This window comes from Pavona decussata, unplaced genomic scaffold (genome assembly GCF_977016875.1).
Source record: "Pavona decussata unplaced genomic scaffold, jaPavDecu1.1 SCAFFOLD_84, whole genome shotgun sequence".
NCBI lineage: Eukaryota > Metazoa > Cnidaria > Anthozoa > Scleractinia > Agariciidae > Pavona > Pavona decussata.
In genome coordinates, this window is record NW_028145502.1 from 2,754,895 (window position 1) to 2,775,070 (window position 20,176).

The 20,176-nt window shown below is 38.2% G+C and overlaps 3 protein-coding genes across 3 annotated transcripts in view; 2 read left to right on the forward strand and 1 right to left on the reverse strand.

Annotated features, from left to right (window-relative positions):
- Window positions 1-14,217, reverse strand: part of LOC146475433 (uncharacterized) — a 72,355-nt gene extending 58,138 nt beyond the window's left edge. The window contains exons 1-2 of the mRNA XM_085115849.1: window positions 13,626-14,217; window positions 10,737-12,235 (exon numbers count right to left, since the gene is read on the reverse strand). Coding sequence (XP_084971975.1) covers window positions 11,471-12,235; window positions 13,626-14,198 — 1,338 coding nt within the window. The 5' untranslated portion in view covers window positions 14,199-14,217 and the 3' untranslated portion in view covers window positions 10,737-11,470. The remainder of the gene's footprint in view (window positions 1-10,736; window positions 12,236-13,625) is intronic.
- LOC146475443 (uncharacterized) lies at window positions 2,254-4,262 on the forward strand. Its single transcript, XM_085116044.1, has 3 exons — window positions 2,254-2,751; window positions 3,183-3,239; window positions 3,512-4,262. Exons 1-3 carry the CDS (start codon window positions 2,254-2,256, stop codon window positions 4,211-4,213), a joined length of 1,257 nt encoding a protein of 418 aa, XP_084972170.1. The 3' UTR covers window positions 4,214-4,262.
- Window positions 14,218-18,148: 3,931 nt separating the features above from the next.
- On the forward strand, window positions 18,149-19,859 carry LOC146475444 (cannabinoid receptor 1-like). Its single transcript, XM_085115856.1, has 2 exons — window positions 18,149-18,469; window positions 18,842-19,859. The coding sequence occupies exons 1-2, from the start codon at window positions 18,188-18,190 to the stop codon at window positions 18,941-18,943; spliced, it is 384 nt and encodes a 127-aa protein (XP_084971982.1). The 5' UTR covers window positions 18,149-18,187; the 3' UTR covers window positions 18,944-19,859.
- The last annotated feature ends 317 nt before the right edge of the window (window positions 19,860-20,176 follow it).

The following is a 20,176-nucleotide window of genomic DNA, read 5'->3' on the forward strand; positions in this document are numbered from 1 at the left end:
TCCGGATCTTTTTAGAAGAGACATTTGTGTACAGCTAACACAGGTTCATCTGTTTGGATTCTTTAGCTGAATTTGTAAAACCGTAGAAAATTTAGAGAATAAATTCCTGTCACTTGAATTTAAAAGCTGCTGTTCGCTTTCCGAAAATCAAAGCTGGCCTCTTTTGGTTCTCTTAACGACATTTTTAATTTCATCACTTCGAAAACAAAAGGAATTAGTTTCCCAGTTACTAAAGTTTTGGGAGATAGACGAATTTTAAAAATCAAACAAACAAAACCGGTCATCGATGGGCTGACCATGCGTTGGCCTTTTAAAGGCATAATTATGTGTATAAGCCAATACAGGCTGATCTGTTAGGATACCGTTAGCTGAAAAGTTTAGTCGCAGAAACATTTAGGAAACGGAATCTTCGTCTTGAAAGCCTGCTTTGATACAGGGCCCCTCAGGATAACAGCCCCGTAGCTGATTGGGCCACCCTGCCTAAATAAAGTTCACTTACTTACTTACTTTTCAGGTTCTATAAGTATACTTTCAAACATGTTTCAAAATACAGAGTGCAGCTCGATTTGTTGCAAAAAATACATAGTTTTCGGGCGCACAATGGGTATAAGCTTACGGTGCCTATGAGATGTTTAAAAGACTCAAAGAAGCGAGTCTTTATTCAGTTCAAAACAATTGCGCTTTTTTAAAATTGTCACTGGCACCCAACCAGAAGGTTAATACATTTTCATTTTAAGTTTTTAAAAACTGTCATCACTTGTGTTCCGAGATTGCTTGTTGGCCTTTTAAAGGCATAATTATGTGTATAAGCCAATACAGGCTGATCTGTTTGGATACCGTTAGCAGAAAAGTTTAGTCGCAGAAACTTTTAGGAAACGGAATCTTCGTCTTGAAAGCCTGCTTTGATAGGACGATCTGGGCATGAGTTATTAATATAGTTTAGAACGCTGTAACCCAATTACTACAGACAGGGTACGTGTCAAGATAAGTAGCATTTACGAGTTGACATTTTCGCTTTATTTGGAATTAAGTTATTTTTGCATTGATGTCAAGTTACTGTGGAAAAGTATGAGAAAGGGTAAAATGTAAGATGGTCTAGCTATATAACATATTTAACTATCAAAAGACTTCAGATGACTGACAAAAAGAAAGACAGGCCGCGAAATTAGGATGTCAACATACAGTAAATGGGTTATTGATTCTTCTGTTGTAATATTAAACTAACTTCTCAAACTTATTAATAATTCATCAAGAGAAAACAAAGCAAATCACTATCGTGACCGTGGTTTGGATATGTGATCGTAATTACCATAACATTTTGCTCTGTTTGCTTGTTTACTAACGCTCCAAAGATTGCAACTTCAAGTTTTGCATGTATTAAGAAACAAACACTAGGCTTGATTGCAGGTACTTTTGTTTCTTGGCAGCAGAGCAGCTGAAACGATCTTCTTTTAAATTCTTCGATTCCCGCCGATATTTTTTTCTTTGCCAAGCGCGATCTTCCATTTCCTTACTAGAGCTAATACTCAATGCGACATTCATAGGTTCACAAAGGCACTTTAACTTTTTACACTGCAGAGTTAATTCCCTGACACAACGATTCCTTTTCCTTTTTTAGTTTAATCGCGAAGAATAAATTCGGCGTCTTGTTATGCAAGACGTAGATATCGAGATAAACATAAGCACTTGTAAATTAGCAATCATGCCGACTGAAACTTAATAAACTTTGCTATTGTAATATGTGGGCCTTCTACTTTCAAATTTATTCAACTTTATTTATTACTTGACAAAAGAAAATGCAAATGGTCGCTGCCCGCAAATAGCATTGGCTAGTCGAGGCGAAAAGTGACAGAAAAGAGAAGGTTGTCATAACAGCTTGTCAGATTTGAACAAAATCAAATAAAATAAAATAAAATGAAAGGTAGCCATTAAGATATTAACATAACATGTAGAAAAGTAAGAAAGGTATGAATCGCTTATAGATGTTGAAGTTTCGAGTTGATCAGCGCATAAGTTATGGACCGATTCAATCGGCCCTTAGCCTAATTTGCATAAATGTTTTCGGAGCCTTAAGTTTGTCATGGGATTTCTGGCAATGTTGCTTTCATTTCGGGCTGATCGATCATTCTTGGCCATTTTATGTTGTTATTTTTCTTTGTTTTAACGCTTTTTTCTAACATTTCTTTAATATCAGCATTTTTGGAAGAGATATTCTTCTTTGTCTGGTTTTCTTTTTTTTTTTTTTCTGGCAAAATGTTACGACAGGAAAACGCTTTGTGGTGTCGACCTATTAACCTTCGTCGGTGCCTTTTTGGCGCATTTGCGTTATGGACGATATTCATAATCATCTATATCAGCAGTGAAAACTTTTACGTGTCGAAGACTGCTAAGGAAATCTGGGGTCATTCGAAGTATGTCGATAAGCACCTCCAGCGACGAAAGGAAAGGCTTTTGGAAAGTCGAAGCCAAGCTACTGCAACTTTAAGTGAGAAATCCAAACAAACGACACGCCTTAAACGAGATAGACTTGTGCCATTAAAGGTAATGTTTACAAATGCTGGTAAACAGGACAGAGAAAAAGGAAACGGCTCAATGCATTGGAATACGAGTATCCAGGTTCCGTTAGCAGACTTGAGAGAGAAACGAAGTAAACTTCAGGTTCTTCTGCTTGTGATTGTAACAAGCGCAAGTCAAAGACAAGACAGGAGAGATGCAATCAGAAATACCTGGTGGAGAAAATGTACTGGAAAGGTATGTTACTTTGTTTGTAGCCACTTTCAGCATTACCTTCACGGCCGCATTTTGAAAACAAAAATGCGAGAACTTGAAAAACGGTAGAATGACATTTTTAGTTTCATTCCATTCCGACTTACTACTCTGTCTCTGGGCAGAGGCACTATTTGATAGTTTTATTGCACCGGGGTGATAATTTATAACAAAACTTACAGTGGTTACAAATAACACGCGACCTATCACCTTCAAAAGACTCCGATAAAGTTGCGTTTTGGTGGACGTTAATCACAGAAAAGCTGTAAGACAATTATTATTATTATTATTATTATTATTATTATTATTATTATTATTATTATTATTATTATTTTTGTCTCTGTTGACCAACAAACATTTCAGTTATGTCAAATTCGAGAGATACTTGCCATTTAATCTCAACTCCTATTTTCCAGGTTAAATGTGTCTTCTTCACAGACGGCCTTCAACTCGATGGAGAGCAAAGAAAGAAAGCAGACGTGAAAACTGCAAAGGACCGCGAACGATAATGCTGTCAGTTGACGTAGGATCTACAAGAGACCTAATCAGTGTTTTGATGCATTTTATTTGAGCTGGCTCTGTCGCTGGTCTCATATAGAACTGCTACACCGTGCTGACGAGTTCCAATAAGAACGAAACAGCTGTCCACGGTTGCAGCCCTGTTTTGTCGGTTTCTGTCGGGTTGTTGTCTCGCAAAGTCAACTCTTTCACGTAGTATCAGCCTTGCAGTTTGTGTTAAAGAAAGAAACTCTCAATCGAACACAGTCGTTTTGGAGACATTGAGTTCTCACCCACAGAAGACGCCTCCATGATATTCGGCGAGCGATTTCTATACTACATGATGTGGGCGAAAGCCAAGTTCAACTTTCAGTACTTCCTACGCCTTGACGATGACTATTTCGTGTGCATGGACAAATTAGCGAACGAGTTACCTTCTAGACCCAGGAAAAACCTAACTTGGGGGTGGTACCATTGCCAATCTGAGAACATTGTTTACATGGACGAGGCTTGGGCACTATTCTCTGAAGATGTCATCGAGCAATTCCTTGCTCAAGATCTTCGTTCAATTATGTGCCATCCTTTTGGAGACCAAACGTTTTCTTTTTGGATAAACGCGACAAGGATTAATCTTACGAACTTTGATGATCGCAGACTCCATCACCAGCCGCGCGCAGGGAAAACGAAAAAGTTCTTTTTGATGTCCGATTTTTGCGATATGTACATAGGAATACACGGTAGCTACCCCAATATAATGCCACATTTATGGACAAACAGCAACGATGGCCTGAAAAATATAACTTCTATGACACTACTGCATGATACTTGCCCTCTTAAACACGTTTTTGATGTAAATGAAGTCAGGGGCATTTATCAGTTCACGCCGAAACCTTGCTTGGATAGACCCCGCTGGGTTGGGAAATTAAAAGTTTGGAAAGGTTCTGAGTGATGGTCAACTCTAAGGATACTTTTCATTTAAGTGCAGGGCCGTACATAGCACAGGGGCAGACGGGGTACTAACATAGTGTTTGAGTTTGCAGAGCTATTTCTTGTAGCTATACTTCTCCGAAAACACACGAAAATCGACTAATTTGACTGAAAAAATCTTTTCCTTCAAAGTGAATTCCAAACAATTAAAAGTCTTCTGTGTATGTGTGTAGGGGTGAAAACAAAATCGTCCAACTAGAAACCCTGTCTGCCTTGTGAAGAGTGTGCAGAGTTTACCCCCTCAGTCAAAAAAATCCTACGTACGGTCCTGAATTGTCAGAACTGGGTGGCCAGACAGGTCATTTTGAGGAAGGAATTCTCCAATTTAAGAGCTACTGACTATAAATATCAAAAATCCCACGACAGAGGGGAAATTTCAGGTTTCATTTTATTTTACCTAAATTTTCCCTTTGGTGAACTATTTTCAAAAATCACAATTAAAAGTTCCACCACTCTTTCGTTTTTCTAAAAATTAGGAAAGTTGAATTTACGGCTACACGCCCGATTCGGCCCACCGGAAAAACGGAAAAATTGTGCATCTTTAGAAGCCTCACACACAACAACGATAACTACTCCCGTTTTTCTGTCTCGGATGCAAGTAAATCTATTATCTCTCGTTTAGTGTAACAATGAAGTCGCAAGTCGTATTTTTAATGTGCTAATTCACTGGTTAATTGAAGACAGCGACCTTCAAGGGTCAGATTTCGAATTAAAATTAGGGCCGATTTCAGAGGCCTATATCTGTCCCGGCATATGTTTTCTGGAGCAAAACATAGCTGAGGTCTAACCTTAATTCTTCCTTTTCACGCCCTCGAAGTGCCTTTTTTGGCCCGCTAAAAGTGAAGCATCCAGAATAAAAAGTGTGCAGGGTATTTTGATTAGTTCGATGGCTCGTTGTCACGATTACCGTCACGCAAATCACATAATTAAAACAATCCATTCATCTAAAGTAAACGTTTTTTTTTTTTTTTTTGTTCTCAACGACAAATCTTGAAGGCAGGTATTTAATATTTCAGGTCCTTTACAATACCACATGATTATTTCAAATTTAAAAAGAAATAATATTAGAAACCTATCCACCGTGGGACTCGATCTACGTGACAAATTTTGCCGACATATTTTAAGCGCATGTCATAACAGTCGATGACGCACTATACAAACTTCCTGTCAAATCTCATCAAATTAACTATTATACTCTTGCTATCTACATCACAAAAATATTTCAAAAGATAAATGGCTCATCTTCAAGACATCTACTAGCTTTCTGTGTCGTGGTGGGGCACTGTTTTTTTTTTAATTGCTATTCGGAAAATGGGCGGGTGTCATTTGTTATTTCATTGGCTTTTGTTTGGTCTTTTGTTATGGGAGAATTTAGGGCAAAAAATTGAGTAACATTTCTCTTGGTGAGGATGGGGATTGTCTTAAGCTTGTGGGTATATTCGGGCAATTACAATCAATCTTGAATGAGAAAATGTATCTCGTCTTAGCAAGTCATGAACAGCTCAGTAGCCAAGGAGCAGTGAAATAAAAAAACCTTTGTTTAGTTGAGTACTTAGCAACTTTCTTAAAGTTTACTAACATTAACAACATTAACGGACCTTTTAAAGGTTTTAAAGAAAAAAAAGAAAAAAATCATACAAGATTTTGGAGCAACTTTTGAACAACGTTCTTAGTAATTTCGAGCATCTGTTTTAAACTGACTAATTCTTGTGATGGTCTCCAATTCCTGATTAAATGGAAACCTTAAAACTTGTCCTCAGTCTCCATTTGAACTGAGAAGGAGGCGGTCGGAACGGGGGGTGGGGGGTGTTGGTGGTGGATATTTATGTATTGATAATTTTCAAGACCGCAAATATCCGAAAACGGTAGCTAAGGATATGAGGCGTTCGGTGTTCCGAATGGGAACTTCTCTTTAAAACTTCGGAATTTCTCACAGCGCAGCAAATCAGTTCTTTCTTTTCGCGTCCTGCTGGCGACAAAAAAACCGCGGAACGATTTATCCTCTGGATGACGACATCCAGGCATTTCAAGGAGAAACAAATAGACGAGACACAGAATGACTGCGAGACTACAAATACCACGGCGCGACGAGAGATCCTATCACGGCTCTTGCTTGAACAACGATAGAAAATGACCAGGGCGGCATCTGCGCATAGGCATGGAACTGACTTGAAAACCTTCAGTTACGTATCAGAGAACCTCGAACTGAAGACTCCTAATATGAAACTCGGAAAGAAACCCAAAATGCTCCCTAAATAAGGGTCAATAAGAAGAAACACCCGTTTATATTTACCCCCTTCCACCTCAGTTCCCTTTACTTCCGTTTACTGATCCCGTAATTAAAGAAGGAAAAAGAGAAAAAAAGAGAACAAAAGATCAAAATGAAAGATCTATAACAGATACGTGGATTTTTAAACTCATAAACTGTTTTACAGCTAGGGCTTAGTTTACTGGTGGAAGGAAACTTAGCTCAGTTTGGTTCTATTCCCCCCGCGCTACCGGAAGTGATCTTTGTGTCACGCTAATCACAACCGGCATCAAATGAAAACGACCCTGCCATGGGCTGATTTAACCTGCAGATAAGCATAACTAACGGATTTTCAGCAGTGTTGAATGGGATTCAAGAGTCATAAAATTGACCAAAGGAAACGAATACGTTCCTGTTTAGTGGTGAGACAGTCAGTCAGAGTATTCCTGTTTTATAATTATAAGTACCTTCAGGATTCGATTGTGGATGGTATATTCTTTAGTAGAAGAGCAACTAATCTTGTCGCTTTATTAAATAAGCTTTCAGTCAAACAGTTTAGAAAGTGAGATAAGCCCTCTGTCATTGACTAGATAAAATAAATACTAATAACAGCACGTAGGGTACAAAGCTCTTTTTGTATTTTCGGATAAGTTTAATTAACCCGTGCCAAATGCCTGTGCGGTATATGAACACGTTGTTGTTGTGTTTCAACTCTATAAATCGATACAGAAAGCTAGTAGATGTCATAAAGGTGAGCCATTTATCTTTTGAAATATTTTTGTAATGTAGATAGCAAGAGTATAATAGTTAATTTGATGAGATTTGACAGGAAGTTTGTATAGTGCGTCATCAACTATTATGATGGGCGCTTAAAATCGGTTTCTAATACCTGTATTTATTACTCGGGTCGTAAAGGGTAGCGTAGTGTTCGGGGTCTCCTTCGAGATCTTTAAGTAAACGATGAAATGCACCGTCTGTTCCCCTCGGTCGAAATCCACGGCTTAACCCAGATTTTTCGCTGTCGACGTTTTTTTTTTTTTGGCGGCGACAAAGAATAACTGTGCCAATTCCTAAGCACGCCGCAGCCATTTGAGCAGTCTCTACGTCCATTTCCATGTTACATTTTCATTTGCAACAATGCTTAGTGTTAACATCGCATGCGCTCCGTGCTAGCCGCTGAAAAAAGGTCGTAGACTCGCCACAAAATCGCCATGAAATCGCCGCTAGTTTACACGGGCGATTTGGAATCACCACAAAAATCGCCTGTGTAAACGGGCCTTAAGGTGGACCGAGTTCAGGTTTCGGTAACATTATCAATTTTTTTTTTCTTTTTGGGGTCGCGATGGGCCGAGAGATAAGACTTCGGGGCACGAGTTATTGTTCTCGGTCTCGTTTTCAGGCCTTTTCTAAGACATTTAACCCAAAATCACACCCTGTTTAAGACTAGAATGAAATAAGAATACACTAGTTTCTTACTGTATTTTAAGGCATTGGCAATCACAATCTGTTTAAGCCATTAGGTTATGTAGGGATACCCTGTTTAAGACAGCAAGTGATGAAATAGATACCCCGTTCGAAGACAAGACACCCTGAAAACCATACCCTATCGGGCCGCACGTCCCCGTTAAGGTCACATAAGGGAGTACCCCCCCCCCCCCCGGGTCTGGATCATACCGAATCTTTGACCCGGCGTCACATACAGATTAGGACCGTACAAATGGTTTCTGTCTCTAAACGAAAGGTGAAAACGCAAGGATTAAAGCCCGGAGATTATAAAAAGCATTCGTATGACAAATTTCGTTTTCCCCTGTATTTCATTCTGACTGCAAGAAATGCAATTCTATCTGGTGGTTACTTATTGCCTCATTATATCTCTGTATCTATCTATTTGGTAGCCTGCGAGCAAGCTCTCTTGGGGGTGGGGGGCAGGAGGGGGAAAGAGGATCCACCCCCAAGAGAGCTTGCTCGCAGGCTATCTATTTGGGGGAATTGGTGATGCTGGAGGTTATCACTGTAAAAAGATTGTAGGTTTTACGCACCACACAGTATATGACCTGAGTATAAGCTGGAAACAGCTTCTTGTTTCTTCTAAAATTTGAAATAATGACGTGGTATTGTAAAGGACCTGAAATATTAAATACCTGCCTTCAAGATTTGACGTTGAGAACAAAAAACGTTTACTGGATTGTTTTAGCTATGTGATTTGCGTGACGGTAATCGTGACAACGAGCCATCGAACTAATCAAAATACCCTGCACACTTTTTATTCTGGATGCTTTTTTTTAGCGGGCCTAAAAAGGCACTTCGAGGGCGTGAAAAGGAAGAATTAAGGTTAGACCTCAGCTATAGTTTTGCTCCAGAAAACATATGCCGGGACAGATATAGGCCTCTGAAATCGGCCCTAATTTTAATTCGAAATCTAACCCTTGAAGGTTGCTGTCTTCAACTAGTGAATTAGCACATTAAAAATACGACTTGCGACTTTATTTTTACACTAAACGAGAGATAATAGAAAGATTTACTTGCATCCGAGACAGAAAAACGGGAGTAGTTGTCATTGCTGTGTGCGATGCTGCTAAAGATACACGATTTTCCCGTATTTCCGGGGGGGCTGAATCAGGCGTGTAGCCGTAAATTCAACTTTTTTTAATTTTTAGAAAAACGAAAGAGGGGTGGAAGTTTTAACTATGATTTTTGAAAATAGTTCACCACAGGGAACATTCAAGTGAAATAAAATAAAATCTGAAATTTCCTCTCTGTCGTGGAATTTTTGATATTTACGGTCAGTAGCTCTTAAAGGCTTGGCTATACCCCAGTTCTTTGGATTTCTTCAAATTGGCATTTATATGTCTCTGATTGTGTAATTGCGAAGAATTTGTAAATCTTGTGCACTCTATTTATTTAGGAACTGACTTTTCTGGCAAGCCAGTTGTCACTTACGAAAAACGCCCGTAGTTGTGGCATTCAAAAATATAGTTCTTTACAATGGTGTCAACTGTTTTAGTTCATAAGCATTGGTGTATAGGAAAAAAATTCTAGTTCTGTTTTTCAAGATAATTAGTTTCCGGATCTTTTTAGAGGAGACATTTGTGTAAAGCTAACACAAGTTCATCTGTTTGGATTCCTTAACTGAATTTGTAAAACCGTAGACTAGAAATTTTGGGAAAAAATTCCTGTCACTTGAATTTAACAGCTGCTGTTGGCTTTCCGAAAATCATAGCTGGACTCTTTTGGTTCTCTTAACGACATTTTTAATTTCATCACTTCGAAAACAAAAGGAATTAGTTTCCCAGTTACTAAAGTTTTGTGAGATAGACGAATTTTAAAAATCAAACAAACAAAACCGCTCTTCGATTGGCCACCGTGCGCTTTTCAGGTCCTATAAGAATACTTTCCAATATGTTCAAAATACAGAGTGCAGCTCGAATTGTTGCAAAGAATACATAGTTTTCGGGCGCACAATTGGTAAAAGCTTTGTTTATTTTAGGGTGCCTATGGGATGTTTAAAAGACTCAAAGAAACGAGTCTTTATTTAGTTCAAAACAATTGCGCTTTTTTTAATTGTCACTGGCACCCAACCAGAAGGTTAAAATATTTTAATTTTAGTGTTTAAAAACATTTTTAAAAACTGTCTTCTCTCGTGATCCCAGGTCGTTTGTTGGCCTTTTAAAGGCATAATTATGTGTATGACCCTGATATAAGCCAATACAGGCTGATCTGTTAGGATACCGTTAGCTGAAAAGTTTAGTCGCAGAAACTTTTAGGAAACGGAATCTTCGTCTTGAAAGCCTGCTTTGATAGCAAGATCTGGGCATGAATTATTAATATCGTTTAGAACGCCGTAACCCAATTACTACAGACAGGGTACGTGTCAAGATAAGTACTAGTATGAGTTGACATTTCCGCTTTATTTGGAATTAAGTTATTTTTGCATTGATGTCAAGTTACTGTGGAAAAGTATGAAAAAGGGTAGAATGTAAAATGTTCTAGATATACAACATATTTAACTATCAAAAGACTTCAGATGACCAACAAAAAGACAGACAGGCTTCGAAATTAGGATGTCAACATACAGTAAATGGTTTATTGATTCTTCTGTTGTAATATTAAACTAACATAAGATATGGTGATTCACCTGTTCAGTTTTCTAAACAAGTTATTTCACATTCTGCTCTGTTTGCTTGTTCACTAACGCTCCAAAGCTTACAACATTTTGCATGTATTAGGAAACAAACACTAGGCTTAATAGGCCTTATCACGGTTTTCGGCGCCATTTTGACGTGTTTGTATGGAAAACCGATGTCAAATAATTTTCATAAAACATCGCTTCTGAAAAAATCATGAATTGGAAACTTTTGGCACTAGGAAAAGGATTTTAAGAACAAAATTGGAGGGATGTAGCTGTGACAGAAAGCCGGTCCAGTCGTGTTTTGAACTTTCCATACATTTGTCTGTATAGCGAACCAGCCGTGAACTGCTACTAAAAATAGTTCGCGGGAAAAATACAGGGAAATGTATGGAAAGTTCAAAACACGACTAGACGCTTTCTGAAAGAAAAGGTTGTCATAACAGCTTGTCAAATTTGAACAAAATAAAATAAAATAAAATGAAAGGTAGCCATTAAGATGTTAATATAACATGTAGAAAAGTAAGAAAGGTATATATCGCTTATAGAATACAAGGGTGGACATTATAGAGCAAATGAAAGAACAGTGTTTATAGTGCAATTTTAGCATTTAAGCCAGACAGAAACATATTGTGGATTACAATCGTGACTTACACGCACGCGTTTTCCCACGCTTGGCGCCGGGTACACCGGCGTATTGTTCCAAGTTGTGCCAGTTGGTTCATGTGTTCTTTACCGTGTACGGTGATTAGTTAGAGTAATTACTTTGGTTTTACAAAACTCAGTTCAAAACCGCACTTATAAGAAATTGTGGGACTTGCGTTTCACACAAAGAAGCCTAAGCTTCACTTGGAATTCTGAGAGCCTTTCCAAGACTTTATTCCGTTAACCCAACGTGGTCTATCTATACAAAGTTTTGGTTTAAACTTATAAATTCCTTCAAATTTATTCACATCGAAAATCTTTGGAAGAGAGCACGTGTTTCTCAATATGGTCAGCTTCGTCATATTCTTGGGGCCATCATTGCCGTTTATCCATAGCTGTTGCATTAAATCAGGATAGCTCCCGTGTATTCCAATGTACCTCTCACAAACGGCAGTCATTGAAAAGAACTCCTTTAATTTTCCTGCCGGTGGCCAATAATGAAGCCTGCGATCATCAAAGTCTGTTAGATTAATTCTTGTCGCGTTTATCCACAAAGAAAACATCTGGTCCCCAAAAGGATGACACAGCATTGAACGAAGATCTTGAGCAAGAAATTGCTCAATGACATCTTCCGAAAATAGCGACCAAGATTCATCCATGTAAACTTTATCGTGAAACTGGCAATGGTACCATCCCCAACTTAAGCTTTTTCTTGGTCTAGAAGGCAATTCGTCCATCAGTCTTTCTATGCATACAAAATAATCATCATCAAGTCGAAGAAGATAAGTAAAGTTAAACTTTGCTTTGGCCCATACTATGTGGAAGAGAAATCGTTCGCCGAATAACATGCTCGCATCTTCTGTAGGCGAGAACTTGATATCTTGAAATGTATTTTGCTCCTCTAAGAGATCTTTCGCTTGTTGGAGGTGATGTTGGAGACCATCTGTGAAGAAGACGCATTTAACCTGCAATGAAAGAGTATGTAGTAATGATTTATGTCAGTAACTATTAAAAACATGATCAATGTATAACATAATTTCAGGGAATTGATTGGCTATGCTGCTATGGTATAGAGCCATAATTGCATGCCCCACAAAAGTGGTAAGTGTATACGATAGCGAAAAATCTGATACTCTAAAGCTTTTTTAATAAGACAATTATTCCACTCGCGTTTGTTGATTACCAGATGATTATAGTCATCCAGGCGCTACGTACCTCCTTGGCTATCTACCATCTCGTATCCAACTGGTGCTCATGAAATAATTGTTAATTATCCCAATATGTTATGAAAGGTGTTAGTCAACGTGCTTGGGAATGATAGCTAAAAAATTAATCGTTTCTCTCACGATTCTGCAGAATTGCAACGTTTTGACCACTATTCAACTGGTCTTCATCGATCCATGGTGTCAACTGGCTGTGTACCAATATTAGCGGTAGCCCCGTGGTTGGTGGTGATTGGCGCATATCGATCTTCGCTTTAGTTGTTACACGATTAGAGGATTTCGATCCTCGTTGTTCAGACAACTCGCTGTTCTCTCAGGGAATCGTTGTGGTACCAATCGGCTGTTGGGTTGTTTGATCGTGGGCATCTATGTTTTAGGAATTTCACTTCTTTTATCCCTATTGATGTCGTTAGACTTACTATAAGAGTGCATGGGCTTGAATTCGGGGTTGGGGAGGAGGAAGCCTTACTATCGGAGGAACGTGAAGAATTATATTTGTGAAGGGGGGAGAGGGGAGGGACTTACATGTGTAGACTTATATTCGAAAATTTGGACTTCATTCCCCATTACTATAAATTCTGACAATCCCCGTGCTATTAATGCCATTTTAGACTTTAATGTACTGTCGGAAAAAAAAAAGAGAAGTTGATCAACATTGAACACTCAAAGACGATTTCAGACTGATTTAAAGAGGCAGTGTCACCTATGTTTCGTGTCACTTTGAATAGCCAAAAAGACATATTTATATGGATGAAAATATTATAACAATGTTTCAGTTTTGCTAACAATAGTCCTAGTAGTGCACAGAGACTTGTACCAATCATCTTTAGCTGCGCATGGTTCGGAGGAAGATAAATTGCAACTTGAAAAAATTGGCCAGTGTTTTTTTAAGTTCTCCTTGTATATTATGGAGAAATGGCTTATATTTGTGTAGTTTTGACCAAAACAGCAAAATCTTCGTGACAGTGCCCCTTTAATAATCAGTAACCTAGCTACCAACTTACATCAACATGGTTAGGCATGCAATTAATGTTTCAAGAGTATTTAAGGCTGTAGAAATTGCGTTCACAAATGCAAACATTAACTTAAAACCAAGAAGTAAGCTAATTTAGTACAAAGTAGAGACGCTTACATTTTCCGCACTACATTTCTTCCACCATGTTTGTCTAATAGCATCTCGTCTGTCTTTTCTTGCAGCTGCACTTGATACAACCACCAGCAGAAGTACTTGGGGTTTTAATTTATCGTCTATCACACTCAAATCCGTTAATGGAACATCGATACTTGTTGAATTCAATGCTTTTTCGCTTCGCTTGGCTTCTTCACCAGCCTTCGCGAACATTTCTCTCAGAGGAAGAAGAGTGTCTTCTTTAATTGGTCTCTTCTTTGATAGCGTTGCATCGATAATTCCTTTATCTTGCGGTTTCATTTTGTCAAGATGATGTGGGTTTTCAAAATTATTCAGGGGCGTAAAACGATCGCTTTGAGGATTAGCTTGAATATCATGCGTTTCCTTTGCAGTCATGTTTTTAACGAATTCGAAATTCGGTCGAAAAAATCTCCAAATAATCACTTGGCTGTTGTAAAAGTGTTTGCAGCCACCAAAGATTAAAATTAAGGAAAATAGAAAATAAACCATAGCTATACAAACAACACAACGTGCCTTTCTCGTTTGAGACCACAGCTTATAACACTTTCTTGGCATATTGTGGAGCAAGCTCAATCCAAAATAACTAGATGTGGCGACCTTTTCAAGCGACTGATAATTAAAGATATCGATTAAATTGGTTGCTTCTTATCTTATAACTTGCAGTATACTAATGGCTTTCCCTTGAACACATCTGCAGCAACAAACAATCCATATTAGCATATAGATTTAACTGCTATTTTAATTAACGCAAAATTAACAATTTATATGCCACACCACTCTGAACATTAAACAGTGTGAAAGTCATTATTATTTTACTTTCCCGGGTCCTTCAACTGCACGAAATACAAATTATATTTTGTGACAACATAATTAAACAGGGGTAGAAAGAAACTTTCTTTCATCCAATCAAATCGATTGATTTTGTAGTTTTTGCTGAGTGTACTGACCTATAACCACGTTAAGTGAAGTTGTTGTTTTTGTTTGTGATTACAGACATGGTACTTGGCCAGTGTTTTCATAGAATTGTAAGATTTAACAATTTAGTATTCAATGCTCACAAAAATTGACTTCTGTTAAGAAACAGTTTTGACCAAAGACACTTACCAGGCCCGGTAAGTTACCGGGACTTTCGAGAAACGGGCCCCTGGCCTCTAAAATTCATGCCCATTTTCAGAGCTGGTTTGTAGAATCCATACCCGTTTTCAGACCAAAATGGTTAAAATTATACCCTATTGCAGGTCCCAATGACTCAAAAACCATACCCTTTAGCGCGGTACATACGTATATAGCTTATGTAGCGGAGTAGCCCCCCCCCCCCACCCCCCACCGGGCACACGATCCCTAATATGGGTACGTAATGACTTTCAATAATCACCAACAGCTGGAATTTTTAAGAATTACAATTCATTTTTTCGTGGGAAATAACCTTTCGTCTGTCATTTGGCGTGAATAAGAGCTCCATGATAGACTAGACTTGTCTATGAGGTAATAAAATAAAGTAATAAAAGCGCCTTAATTTAAGTTTTGGAAAGGCAGGATATAATTATATACTCGCACTGGAATACTGCCATCCACCTGTGAAACAAGACCAGCCAACACACTGTGTATTATTTGGTCTCACCAGGTATTTTCAGATTGATTTTGGAACTAAAGTGATCTATTATTAATGCTTACTTTAATTTTGTAAACAACTGAGCGTATATGTTATAAAGAACGGACTGATTTCACTCTACGTAGCAAAGTCAATTAAATTAAAGTAAAGGAAAGTAAAGTAAACTAACGTAACGTTACGTAAGTGAACTGAAGTGAAGTGAAGTGAAGTAAAGTAAGTAAAGTAAAGCAAAGCAAAACACAGTAGGCTGATTTAACAACAGAACGAGATCGTCATTTTGAGGACGCGAGAGCGCGCAGAATAGTCTGGACGCGCTCTTTCGACAATCTTATGGGTGTTCTTGATGTGCGCACCGTTGTCAAATGACGTTCCCGTTATGTTGCTAAATCAGCCTAATAGAGAGTTTAGAATCGCGTTTATGGCAAACGGCAAACGCGAGATTCGCGTTTATGTTTTCTTGATAAAACTGATGAGTACATAGATGAAAATAGCGGAAAACAATCCTGGCCTTTCATGATAAAGGAAAACTAATCAATTTTATTTGGAAACTGAAAACAGCGAGGGGAAAATGAAGGATAAACATGGTCACGTCGTCACTTTTGTCATTTTCCGTAAGCGTGTTTTTAAATCTTTCTAATGGTTCTGGAGAGTATACGCCCGGTTGAAGTCTCGCTAGATCCTCAACAGAGCATGCGCATGCTTAACCACTCGTGTAGGAGAAACCTGTATTTCGCGCATGGAAAAGCTTTATTTTTTCCTGAAACTCGAAAAAGCACAAAATAGAGGTCATTGTTGGCAGCCAAAATGCGAATTTGAAGCGTGTTTTGAAACATCATGCTTATTTCTTTGAAAATTGATTTGAACCATATAAACGACGCCATCTTGAATGGGTTGGCAAGAAATTCAAAGCGATGCTACCGATTTCCATGCTTTTGTTAGGCACAGAATTACAATGAAACTGTGCATTTTCAATAAGAAGGAATACGCTGACTGAAACAAAATAAATGAAGACTTTTTTTTAAATATAAAAATCACGATTAATCTGACTAAAGCCGCCGTTACACGTTGAAACTTTTAGCTGAAACTTGTGTGCAACGGCGAACGAGACCAGTTTCACGAAGTGGTGTTACACGGTGAAACTCTACATTTTTTCACCACTGCGACCGTTGCGAGCCGTTGCAGAAGTAGAAAGCGGTTCTACTTTTCGTGAAACTTGTCTCGCAACGGAAGTTCGAAAAAGTTTCACGAAACCAACCATGTTACACGGTGCAACGCCTGCTGAAACTTGTTTCGCAGCGCCGTTGCAGACAAGTTTCAGCTAAAAGTTTCAACGTGTAACGGCGGCTTAAAATCAAGGAGATTCCACGCTATCAGCTCTTCAAACCACGTGACTGAGCTACTAGTAATTTAATTGGTCGCATATATTCAGGACGGGGCATACCTTAAAAACCTTTTCATCGTATTGGCACTTGTTTCCAGGTTAGCTCACTTATATAGGAAACATAATTAATTTTTAATGCATTTGAAACAAATGGCATATATATACCCTGCTGATTTGAATATTCACTAAGGAAAGAGTGTTGTGAACTCGCGGGTCATCTTTTGCTTTGGTTAAAATGGTCCTTCAATGGATTACCATCCACTGATTCAATTTCTTCCATAAGCAAGTCCTGTTTTAAAAATTCGTTTGCACCCCGCGTTCAGCTTCACTTCCGCTGTGAAAAGAAGTGGTGTTCGTTGAATTTGTTGATTTCTTTTCAAATAGAGAAGCCGTTCATTTCTAACACCTGTTCAGGTCTACCATGAAATGAAATATGTAAACAAACTTTTCAAATTAGCGCACCATCTTTGCTTAACACCATTTGGTCGTTGAATCCTTTTGTTTCAGACTTTTTTCCTTGCTGCTAAATATTGATTTTGTTTGCTTTTGTAATTGTCAACCTTCTGTCATCGATAATAATAATTAGGTAGTAAAAAATGGGTTAGAAATGCATGAAGTTTTATTCCTCTTTCCCCCCTGAATATTCTTGTAGGAAAATTGCCATTAGTCAAAACCAATATTAATATTTAATTGAGGAGTGACAGTGAGTCCCTTTTGAACTCGCGAAGCACTTACATTATCTTCTGTTTCGGAACAAAGGAAACCGCCAATGACTAATTCGAATGATAGATTACAAAATTAAGCGATGATGAATGTATACAGCGTATGACTAGTTTAAGATTTCGGGAAGAAATATAAGAAAAAAGTTAAACATGAGCGAAACCAGATGATATAAAAGGAAAGTCAACAAAGCGCTTTCTCCGCAACTTAGTCGAGTACGACATTTTACCGCTGTAATTCAGTTTTAACATGGTTGCACTGTGGATTTGGATTATGGCGGCAAGTATTGCATCTACTATCGCGATTATTGGAAACACGGCTGTGATCTACATTATCGCAACAAGGAAAGCGCTTCGAACCAGTGCAAACGTCTTTATCTGTTCTCTGGCAGTATCCGATCTGGGTATCGGGATTTCAAGCTTTTTTCCAGGTGCTTATTTCATAAATTATTACAAATCCAACGACGGCCCGTTGCAAGAAACATTTGATTTTGTTTCTTCAATATTTTATACTGCGTCAGTGTTGAATCTGTGCATGATGACAGTTGACCGTTACATCGCGATTTTATTTCCGTATAAATACATGAGTGTTATGTCTCGGCGTTCTGTCGCGTTTCTGGTAACAATGTGCTGGTCTGTACCACTCTTCACAAGCCTTATACCATTAACATGGATAGCAAGCGACGAACAACAACGCAGTGAAGCTAACAGGGTATTTTACCCAACCATCTCCCTTCTCTTCGTCATAACTTGTTATTTAATCCTAATACCAGCGACTTTGCATGTTTATCTCATTACACGAAAACACTACAAGCGTATACACGAGGTTAACATGCAGCTTAAATTCAACCACGGATACCAAGCAAGCTTTCGTTCAACAGACATTTCGTCTTCAAAGTTACTTATGATCGCTGCCGTTGTGTTTATCCTTTGCTACTCGACACAACTGCTTCAAGAAATATGCGACCTTCGTTCCACTTGTTCCTTAAATTCTAACGTCATTATGTTCTTGCTTTTGCTTAATTCCGCGATAAACCCCTTTGTCTATGCTTTTCACAAGAGAGACGTGAGAAAAGGACTCAAATGTTTATTCAAGACTTGCTTCAGATTAGAGGTAAATATACAAGTTATAATATGATTGCGCAAAGATATTTACACGCTCAAGCTAAAAAACTTCTTAACATCACTAAATAAAAACTGATATTTTTTAAGACAGCCAGTCAGTAATATTGTGCCATATAAACCACTTTTAATGAGGAACAAGATTGAAAAGTGCGATACGGCATAATATTTTACTGGCTTGTATGGGCTGGACGAGTGCAAGATCTGCCGGAAAATTCTCGTTCCAAAATGTCAATATTTTATGATCGTCTTTCCCCTTTGCACCAATGTACTAGTTTTATCATACGCAAAATTCTGTAAGGCGTAATTACCAATTCAAATTAAATATTCTTAATAACATTAATTAAATTTTCTCTGGTTACAGAGCTGTCGTAATGGATTTAAGAGCCAGTTGCCATGGCAGCCGTTCTTGCCCGCGAGTTACGTGCAGCCTCGCTCCAACGACATTACCCCAAGGCGTCCGTGACAATGGTATTTGTTTCACACGTACACGCACGACTGAATAAGACAAGGGGATTTATCATATATGGATAAAGATCGGCCCCCTGGGAATCTGGAGATCGATGTACAGAAAGCGCAAAAAAGGAAGGGAAAAAAAACAAGAAAAAAAAGAAGGCAAGGAAACTTCTAAGCCAATTTCTACAACTAGAAACAGAGATTAGCGTTTCCTGTTTGTTCAATATTACATTATCACCGTCGTCTATTTCAAATCCTTACGACACGATGTCCAAATACAAAACAGTTAACAGACTAATTCCGTGATACAAAAAAAATATATTTAATTCTTTTATTTTACGTTTAACAAGAGGCTATTGCCGTATACACAAAGTATTTTACATTTCTCATTGCAGGTATAAAGTGTACCTAACATAATGAGTTGTGCTCAATTGATTGCCGTAAAACTAAAACCAAAGTAATTACTCTGGCCAATCAGAACAGGCACAAACGGCGCAACCAATCAGAATTCAAAGCAAACGCGGGAAAACGCGTGCGAGCAAATCAGATTGGTTTACTTTGGCTTCTCATTGGTTGAAAAAGTGATGTGAGTTTTTCAAACTAATCTCAGAGCGCAGCAAAGTAAAACCAGAGCAAACACGAAATTATTTTCGACAATAAACTGAAAAGCGTTCTAACAGAAACAAACATGACGTTTAGGTCGCCTCAGCGCACCTTATTCGGTTGGCCGGTAACAGTTACTACACATAAGTCAATATTTCCAGGAAATGGTCTCGTGGGGTACATTGCATTCAGTCCCGAGTTTGAATCGCCAGGGCGCATAAGTTTGCTCCCGTCGTTTTCTCGAGTTGTTTACGGTTGCCTGTCGTTTAACTTGATGATATAGAACTATTAAATTGAGGCAAATTTGGTTATAAACAAAAAAATTTCATTGTAAATCAAATACTTAAGCTGCAAGCCTGTGCGCTGTGATATCAATCTGACTGACATTAGACAAATTTGGTGGACTTTCAGGTATTTCAGTGGGCATGTTGGAATGCATTCAATATCCGACTTGGTAAATTTTGTTGCCACTGAAACTTTGCGCATGTTTTGCATTATTAAACATCTCAATATCGTAAAGTTCTATTGTTTCTATGATTCAGTTTAACTTCGCACTTTTCTAAGTGTTATTGGGGCCATAAAAACACGAATACCGGGCAGTATTTTCCTCAGTGTTGTAAATGACTTTATATTTTGCTAT